Source organism: Malania oleifera, chromosome 1, assembly GCF_029873635.1.
Source record: "Malania oleifera isolate guangnan ecotype guangnan chromosome 1, ASM2987363v1, whole genome shotgun sequence".
Lineage (NCBI taxonomy): Eukaryota > Viridiplantae > Streptophyta > Magnoliopsida > Santalales > Ximeniaceae > Malania > Malania oleifera.
In genome coordinates this window covers 155,191,555-155,202,297 of record NC_080417.1, presented here as the reverse complement: position 1 = coordinate 155,202,297, position 10,743 = coordinate 155,191,555, and the positions used below count along the sequence as shown (strand labels likewise).

At 38.4% G+C, this 10,743-nt stretch overlaps 1 protein-coding gene across 1 annotated transcript in view; it reads right to left on the bottom strand.

The window, feature by feature from the left end:
- Positions 1-207: 207 nt before the first annotated feature.
- LOC131150176 (auxin-responsive protein IAA13-like) overlaps positions 208-10,743 on the bottom strand; it is a 21,177-nt gene continuing 10,641 nt past the window's right edge. The window contains exon 2 of the mRNA XM_058100772.1: positions 208-264. Coding sequence (XP_057956755.1) covers positions 208-264 — 57 coding nt within the window. The remainder of the gene's footprint in view (positions 265-10,743) is intronic.

Here is a 10,743-nt window from a genome sequence, read left to right as displayed (position 1 = left end):
AATATCATTCATATGACCCGACCCACATTGGGTAATAGGTAAAAAGTTATTTTATTATACAATCTAACAGCAGAAGACAGTATATACATATCAGTCAGAATACAATACCCAGAGTATCAATATAAACACATACACAATACTATCTCATACCCAAAAACAATACACCCTAGGGAATCACACCTCCATAGTCAAAACTCACCATGTATCTCAGGGTTCCAGCTCCCTACTATCATGAAGTTCTATCACCCAGTCAGTCTCTGTTCCCTGAAAAATTTAGATAAATTGGGTGAGACACATCTCAGTAAGAAGGAATAAATTATTTACAGTGTGTGGCCATCTGAGTTCAATTATAACACGCTTTACTTTTTAAAACAACATTTCATCTTAGAAAATACACTCATATTCACATTCTCATAATCATATAGATATACAATACAAGCTTTTATAAGTTTTAAAATCATTTCTTAAAACCAATCATTCCAACACATTTTTACCTATGAAGTTCCAAAGAATAGGGAAGATTACCCGCCCATATAGGTAGCTTCCCTCTACCCTAACACGTTATGCAATCGGGTATGACCACATCTGATACCTATCAGGGCACTCACCTTACTCAGTAAGCCCTCAAGCGAGAGTTTCACTTCGTCCTGATTATTTATGTCATTAACTCACACAGTTCATTTCTCATATTTAATATTCTTTATTTCTCAATTTCCATTATTTCTTTCACTTCTCATTTTAGTCAATTTTATCATTCTTTTACTTTCCATTTTCATTTTACTTTCCGACTCATGAGTATCCTTGGTGTCAAATACCAACATTGCGTCTATAACTCATGGCCACCCTAAGGATCTTTCTATCCACGCCATGCTTCCCCCCATAGTCAAGGTTGTGCGTCTCGAAGGCTGGATGGTTGGCCGACCCGATTAGATCAAATATCATATCACATGTCGCATCTGTAGTACGACTAGCTGGCCTATAACCTTGATTCGGACTAAGGGGACCTAACAACCCTACAAAATGGCACAGTCGACTGTCACACCACACGCTCCAAGAGTCCTCGTGGTTGCACTAACACCACTAGCAACGTTACCGTGCTCAATATTATTACCATCCATCAGGGTTCACTACCACATACCCGCAATCATTATGCGGTATTGACATGTCATCAATCATATTCCTGTATATCATAATTTAGTTCAATATAAATATTCTCATCATTTTTTGTGCACATTTCATCATCTCGTAATATCATATATCATATTTCATGTATTTTTTCACATTTTCCCAAAATACTCATATCAATAATTTGTACAAACTCATTTGTCATGCACATAATTTCTACTCACAAATAAATACCACATTTCACTATTTTCCAATATCTGTAATTCACAAAATCTCATTTTTCAGGCAAAACATTTCCATTCACATATAAATATTATATTTCATTATTTCTCACTAATCACATCAATAATTCTCATTTAAATATTTTCTCAGAAATTACATATCATTATATTTTACACTCCAAAATATCACAATTTAAAATTACTCAAATGCCACACAATTTATCTGATATTTATATCATAATAATTTTCAAACAAAATATCATATGCTTATTTTCACATATTAATTCAAATAATAATTCTAAAAATACTGTTATAATTTATTCGCCTTACCTAGCTTACTGAGAATCTCGCTAGAATCTCAAATCCTACGCCCTTGGTGCCCGAAATTTCACTCCTACAATTCACATTTTTTTCAGATTAATTAATCTATTTCTCCAAAATAATACCCATCTAACCTCCCATAGGCTTCATATACCTCAAATTAATATTTAAACTAACATTTAACAGTCCCACTTAATTTTCTGAATTTTTCTTGTGGGTCCTATAATTGCACCCACGGCGCTCACCCGAGTCTTAAATTTCAGAAATCCTACTTCAACCCTAGATACTCAACATTTTAGTATTTCTAAATTCATACTAATTAATTAAAAATAAGCCCCTTAATAACCCTCGTACCCCAAATTTGGGGTTTTGCCCACGACGACCCCACGATAATTTCGTCTCGTTGGACTTGTAGAGAATCATCCCTAGATTCTCGTGGTGATGTCCGTTCATCGATTGAGCTTATATTTTATAAAAAATTAAAGAAAAATGAGAAATTGACTTACCTCAAGAGATACGTCTACGCCACTCCTACCACTGATCCGCTCTGGTAGAAATGACGGCAGTAGGGAATTGAGCTCAACGGTATCTTCTGATTCTCGATCCGGCGAGAATCTGCCACGTAACTGAGAAGAGAAGGAGAGAAAATGAGAGGAGTGAGATAATAGTGGGGGGGGGGGGGGGGCACTGGGGCAGCACTCGTCTAAAAATTTTTTTCTTTCCTTCTCTGATCCTTTCTTCAGGAAGGATCCTGAAGGATATAATAATAATAATAATAATAATAATAATAATAATAATAATAATAATATATTTAATTAATATTAATATTAATATATTTAATTAATATTAATAATAATATATTTATTAATAAAAATAAAAATAAATTTTAATAATAATTATTTTTTCCCTCTTTCTTTTTTAATTCGATTAATTAATTAATTAATTTTTTTTTTTTTTGGAATCACTCCACTAATTTTCTATATCCCTTTTTGGGGTTATTACATTCTCCCCTCCTTATAAAAATTTCATCCTCGAAATTTGCTTATTCATCAACTTTCAATCCTTAGAGAGAAAATGTAACAACCTGCTTAATTTTCATTTTTTTTTTTTAACTATGACATTTAACATACTCTGATACCCTACGGGGTTAAAATTGATCATCAACCTAAGCAGTGAGAAGCAAAAATCACATGAACATAATCGTATGAGAATATATACAATACAATATCATACAATACCAGAGTACTACATGTTTTCCAAATTATACACATATCACTGTTCCCAAAATATCCTCAATTGGTGAGGGCTATACAGAAATACTCCCAAAATATACTCACTCTCTACTGACAGGGCAGTACTATGACCCCCCTCTATCTGCGAGCTTGATCTGCTCGCCTACCTGGATCACTTGAAAAATGTTAAAGTAATTAGGATGAGCCAACGCTTAGTAAGATGAAATATGCTATTAGTGTGTGGCAAATGAGATACAATATTAAGAAAATCTGTTTTCATATAATCATGTATAACTGAATATGTAACTACAGTACAAGTGATAAAATCCACCACCCTTTCCATGTTGTTTAACATAACAGTATTGTGGGTTACTATTTAAAATCCTTCTAGTGTACATAAGTATGTTCCCTGTTCTATAAATCTATATATACGTAATAATAACTGAAAACTTTTCCTGTCGATAACTGTGTATCATGATTTAACCCCTCATGACAAGGTTGTGCGGCCTATAGGTGAGATCTACACTAGCTGGCCGACTAAGGTAAATCACTATACTCCATCGGTCTGATCTGCTCACCTCAACCCATATCTGATGGGGAGCCTGTCCACATCTAGGGCCTAGGTGATCGACCTACTACCACGTATTATCTAAATAGGTGGTTGCACTCATAACATAACATAATATCTGTAGTAACAGTACCGTGCTCTGTAACTGCATAGTTTAACAAGGTCTGATATTATATAATATATCTCTATATACCATTATCTGATTTACTATGATTCTGAAATAACTGTAATTACCATGATGATGCATAAACTGTAACTATAATTCATACGTCATAATACTGAAAACTATATAATCATAACACTGACAACTGCATAATCATAGTACTGAAATTCGTATAATCATGGTACTGAGATTCGTATAATCATGGTACTAGAATTCATATAATCATGGTATTGAAATTCATAAAATCATGATACTGAAATTCATAAAATATATCTCCGTAGTATATTCATATTCTCAAGCCACACCATGATATTTCAAAATTTCCTAGAATAGCATATTTCCCTTACCTGACTACTAAAAAGCCCCTATGGTATACTGGCCTAATATCCGCAAGGCCTCCTACACAACACCTTGAAAATAATATTTTTCAGAACAGAATATCAGTATTTTTTCGCCTACATCATTTCCTATAACTGTCATAAGACCAAAAATGGACTAAAAGGTCTTACTCTGAATTTGGGATGAAATCCAACTTCGTCTCACCAACGATCCGCTCCTGCAGACTTGCAGAGAACTTTGCCAGGAGTGTCGTGGTGGCTTCAGATCATCGATCCGGCGATTGGCGGGGCCGAAATTGAAGAGGGAAGGAAGAGAGTCCGTAGAAGAGAGAGAGAGCACTGAAAATGTGTTAAAAATCCAATTTTACACTATTTATAGGGCCAGATTCGTCGACGAGACACGTCACCTCGTCGACGAGTCCTTCAGTAAGTTCGTCAACGAACCTTACCCTTCGTTGATGAAATTCAGAGCAGCCCAAAACCTTCGCTCAGTATTTTCTCGTCGACGAAACGGGACCTTGTCGAAGAAATCCTAAAGACCTTCGTTGACGAAATCCTGCATTCGTCGACGAAGCTTGGTAGTTTCCTAAAATTATATTCTCCAAAATGCAATGTCGTCGACAAAGGCGAAGCGTTCATCGACGAAGTCTACTGCTTCCTTCTGTTTCTGTTCCCATTTTCCTCCCTCTTATTATTAAAATACTATTATTTTTTGGGTCACTACAGAAAATACCCCAATTTTATTAATTATCCTTACTTATGGCAGAGGAACACCGTGGTTACAAAGGGGGTTTTAGGAGATTACAACTATTCAAAATTCTCCCAAAACCATTCATATTTCAAAACTAAAAATCCTATCTATCCTACATTACACTATACAAATAAAAACTACATAATATTATTCTTTTAACTCTGACTGGTTCAGTTCTAAACTCCATTGAATAAGTGGGGATATCTCTGGCGCATTTGATCCTCTAGTTCCCAAGAAGCTTCCTCAACTACATGATTGCGCCACAAAACTTTCACCCATGGAATCTTCTTCGTGCGTAGCTCCTGTTCCTTCCAGTCAAGAATCTGCACTGGCACTTCCTCATAAGCTAAAGTGTCTCTCAACTCTAATGCTTCATAGCTAATCACATGGGAGGGGTCTGGGACTTATTTCCTCAACATAGAAACGTGGAATACGCCATGGATCCTAGACAAGATCGATGGTAATGCCAACTGATAGGCAACTGGACCCACTCTTTCAAGAATCTCGAATGGTCTAATATACCTAGGGCTTAGCTTACTCTTCCTCCCAAACCTCATAACTTCCTTCATTGACGCCACCTTCAGGAACACATGATCTCCTGCATCAAACTCCAATTCTCGCTAATGAGTATCAGCATAACTCTTCTGCCGGCCCTGCGCTGTCCTGATCCTGTCTTTGATGAGCCTGACTTTATTTTGAGTCTATTGTATCAGCTCTGGCTCCAATACCTATTTCTCTCCAACCTCATCCTAGTATAACGGGGATCTGCACCTCTTGCCATAAAGCACCCCATACGGTGTCATCCCAATGCTGGCCTAGTAGTTGTTGTTATACACAAACTTAACCAGTAGCAGATACTGCATCCAATGACCTCCAAAGTCCAGCACACATACTCACAACATATCCTACAGAATCTATATCATCCTCTCCGTCTGCCTATCTGTTTGAAGATGAAAAGCTATGCTAAACAACAACTGAGAACCCATGGCCCCTGTAGACTCTTCCAAAAACGAGATATGAACTGTGGGTCTCTATCTGAAACTATGGACATTGGGATGCCATGGAGTCTAACTATCTCCTAGATGTATAACTCGGCCAATCTGTTCATGGAGTAGCTAACTCTGATTGGAAAAAAGTGGGCAGTTTTCGTCAATCGATCCGCCACTACCCAAATAGCGTCCTATCCACGCAATGTCAGCGGTAATCTTGTGACGAAATCCATCGCTATATGCTCCCATTTCCACTCAGGAATGGGAAGTGGCTACAATGATCCCGCCGATCTTTGGTGCTCAGCCTTCACTTGCTGGCACATCAAATACTGATCAACATACTAGGCTATCTCCTTCTTCATGTTGTTCCACCAGAAGGACTCTCGAAGATCCCTGTACATTTTAGTGCTACCTATATATACAGTATACAGAGACTGATGTGCTTCCTCCAGAATAACTTTCTTGATCTCAGGGTTGGTAGGAACGTATAACCTGGTATGGAACCTTAAAGCTCCATAATCTGAAATCTTGAACTCTGATTCTTGACCATCTTGTACCTTTCCCATAAGTTCTACTAGTTTTGCATCATTCTTCTGAGCTACTTTAATCCTCTTCTATAGAGTCGGTTGCAAAATCAAGTCAGCAATGAACACCTGGTGATTGCCCTTTACCAACTCCACACTGAGCCTCTCTAGATCCATCTGAATTGGATGCTGAATCCACTGATTTCTGACTCAAAGCATGAGCAACCACATTAGCCTTTCCCAGGTGGTAGCTAATAGTGCAGTCGTAATCCTTTATTAGCTTCAACCATCTCCTCTGCCTCATATTCAATTCTTTCTACATGAAGAAATACTTTAAACTCTTATGGTCAGTAAGTATTTCACACCTACCCCCATATAGATAGTGCCTCCAAATCTTTAGTGCATAAACAACTGCCGCCAACTCCAAATCGTGGGTAGGGTAGTTCTTCTCGTATTCCTTCAACTGTCATGAGACATAGGCTATCACTCTCCTTCGCCACATCTATACGCATTCGAACCCTTTATGGGACGCATCATTGTAAATTACGAACCCCTCTTCTCTTGAAGGGATCGTCAACACAGGCGCAGTGCTGAGTCGCTGCTTTAATTCCTGAAAGCACTGTTTACATTCATCAGACCACTCAAACTTCACTCCCTTCCTGGTTAATCGGATAAGTGGGCCTGACAATCTAGAGAAGCCCTCAACAAACCTGCGGTAGTACCCATCCAATCCCAGGAAACTCCTGATTTCGTGCACATTCTTTGGTCGTACCCAGTCTACTACCGCCTCAATCTTACTCGGATCAACAAAAATTTCACCCCTGGATATGACGTGTTCAAGGAAGGTAACTTGTTCCAGCCAGAACTCACACTTCTTGAGCTTCACGTACAACTTCTTCTCTCACAATACCTGAAGCACTATACTCAGATGCTCCTCATGCTCCTCTGGGCTCTTCGAATACACCAGTATATAATCAATAAATACTACCACAAATTGATCCAAGTACTAGTGAAAGATGTAACAACCCGAATTTAAAATGAAATTTAAATAGTAAAGAAAGGGAAATGGAAACCGAAAATAGAAGGAAGCAGTCGACTTCGTCGACGACATTGAACTTTGGAAGGAATAATGAAAAGGGGATTAGCAAGGCTTTGTCGACAAATACAGGGGATTCGTCGACGAAGGCTTAGGAAATTCATCGATGAAGACTGAATTTTGTCAATGAAGAAATACTAAGAGGGGGGTATGAGCCGACTGAATTTCGTCGACGAAATTAATAAAGAATTCGTCAACAAAGGACGAGCTCGTCGACGAAATCCCCTGTCTATATATACAAAAATTTGGATTTTTATCTTATTAAGGAAGCCATCTCTCTTCTCTCTCTCTCTCCCCTTCGATTCTCTCTCTTTCTTTCGTCGATTTCGGGCCAAATTTACGTCGGATCGACAATCCAAAGTCACCACGATGCTCATGGGGTAGTTCTCTCCAAATCTACCAGAGCGGATCGTCGGTGAAAGCTAGTTGGAAATCATCCCAGATTTCAGGTAAGACTTTTTAAGTCATATTTGGTCTTGCGCTAGTTATAAGAAATGTTGTGCGCATGAAAATACTAAAGTTTAATACTGGGGGTTTTCAGTTTCAAGTTATTGGTCAGGGAATCCCTCAGGTGTTAGACTTGAATACTTTTGAGTAAAAACTTTCGACTCAATATTTGGATTTGTGACAGTTGAGAAAAGTGTTATATGCTTAGAAATGCTGAACTTTAATACTGGAAGTTTTCGTTTCCGGGGTTGTTGAGTTAGGAACCCTGTGGGTGCAGGGAAGATTTTCTTAGGGGCTTTTCAGGAATCAGGTAAGGGGATAAACTAAGCTAGTTTTGTTTTGAGAAAATGCATGCAAATATATATCTAGCATCTGGTTTCAGGAAAAATAAATATATTTATATATATGATTTATGTTTGGAAAATATGTTAATGATGCTTATGTGAATACGTGAAAAAAACTTGTTCCGTGTGGTGAGTTATAAAATGTTGGGAAAAAGACGTTTTCTGAGAATATGGATAATATGGATTTTATGATGAAAAAGGGCCGTACGGGCCGAGAATTTTATAGGATTTGCCGGCGTACGGGAGGTGTGGTATGATTTGCGGCATAGGACGAGTATGTGGTGAATTGCAGCGTAAGGATTGTGCGAGCTTTCAGGCGTGCGGGTCAAGCTATGATAAAATGTGTAACACCGGATACAGGCCATGATTTTCATGATAGACGTATATGTGGCAAAAATGAATGATTGATTGATAATTAATGATATTAGATATTCATGTATCACGATTTTAGTATATGTATATGAATCAAGAACTGGTTGGCTTGGTATAGGACAGCACTTGCACGGTACGTTGCGATGTTGTCCATGGTCTCGTGATCATGATATTGTGTTAACGCTGACTGTACGGAAGAGCGGTGTGAGATTGGATGGCGATTCGGTTATTTTCAAGAGTGTGCTGTTATCGCCCCCTAGTGTCAGAACCAGGTCAGGAGACCCATCGGACCTCAGACTAGACGATTGATTGACAGTGGCCGGCCAACCCATTGTAAGGTCTCGCCTTCGGGCCACAACAACCAATATGTAGTGGGAATACATTACAAACAGCCAGCTAACCTACAAGGAATGTTTTATGTTATTATTATTATTATTATTATTATTATTATTATTATTATTATTATTATTATATGAGATGAGATATGCTTATGAAAATGCAGTATGTTCTGCCATGTTTTAATATATATATGTTTCCCAGATTTTGATAAACAGTATTGAATATGTTATGTATGGTATATGTAGAGCACAGAATACTCATGTTGCCATACACTAGTATTAGTTTATTTCCCTTACTGAGAGGTGTCTCACCCCTAAAATCTTATAACTTTTTAGGAGTCCCAGATAGGAGAACAGGAAAAGCCCCGATGACATAGTGTGGTTTATCTGCCTTTTTGAAGGAAGTTTTGTAGGGATAGTATGGTTTTGTGGAATGTCCCTAGATGTGATTTGTGAGATGGATATATGAGACACAGTATTATCGTAACTCTGGTGTGTATGCATATATGATGCGATATAAAGATTGTTCTGCGTCTGCTGCTAGGGCTTCTGTTGTATGTTCTAATATATCCCTGGTACCCACGGGTCCAGGTGGATTGTGACCTGCTGAGCTGGAATGTGAGATGTGTGGTATTGATTCTATGATGATATTATTATTATTAAAAAAATGTATGAAAATGAGCAGGTTGTGACAAAATACCCTATTCATCATATCTATAAATACTACAGGAGCATTCGTCAAACCAAACGACATAACTAGAAATTCACAATGGACATACCGTGTTCTAAATGTCGTCTTCAAAACATCTTCTGCCTTGACTCTCACCTGATGGTACCTAGAGCGTAAGTCTATCTTTGAAAAGATCTATATCCCTTGTAACTGGTCAAACAAATCATCGATACGCGGGAGCGGGTATTTAATCTTGATAGTCACTTTGTTTATTTCTTGATAGTCGATGCACAACCTCATCAACCTGTCCTTTTTCCTCATAAATAAAATCGGTGCTCACTAGGGTGACACACTGGGCTGAATGAACCCTTATCTAACAGTTCCTGCAATTGCTCTTTCAATTCTTTCAACTCTGTCATGCCATTCTATACGGTGCCTTTGAAATCGACGTTGTCCCCGGAACCAAATCAATAACAAACTCTACCTCACGATCAAGAGGTAGTCCCGACAAATTCGTGAGAAATACATTAGGAAAGTCCCTCACCACTGGGATATCCTCCACCCTCAGCTCCCTTTCTGATACTGCCTTCACCCAGGCTAAATATTCCTGACAAAATTCTGATAGCAATCTATGTGCTTGAATAGAAAATAATAATTAAGGTGGGGTGCGCACACGTGATCCTACGAATCTATACTCCTGTCCCTTTAGAGGTCTGAATACTACCACTCTCTGATGGCAATCAATGTTAGCATAGTGGGCAGCTAGCCAATCCATACCCAAGATTATCTCAAGCCCATGCATGTCTAGAACCACCAAATTAGCTAACAAAGACCTTCCCTGAATATCCACTGGACAGTTCCTAAGTACCTTTCTATATATCCCAACAATCCTAGTCAGCGTAGCAACAGACAAACTAATATCTAACTGCTGAGGCTCAAACCTACACAATTTAACATATTCTCGGGCGATAAAAGAATGAATCACCCCAAAATCAAACAAGACAGTAGCTTTAAATGACAATATTGAAATCATACCTGTCACCACATCTCCCACTGCCTCAGCATCTCCCGACGTCAGTGCATAAACTCGCATTAGTGTAGTATTCCTCTACTATCCACCTCGAGGTGTCTGGTAGCCTCCTCTATCCGGTTTCGGAGGAGCAGCAAACCACATAGAGAGCTGCTTGGTAGTTCCGCGCAATGCCCAAGTGATGGCACTGATAGCAAACAACCTCTCTTGCTGG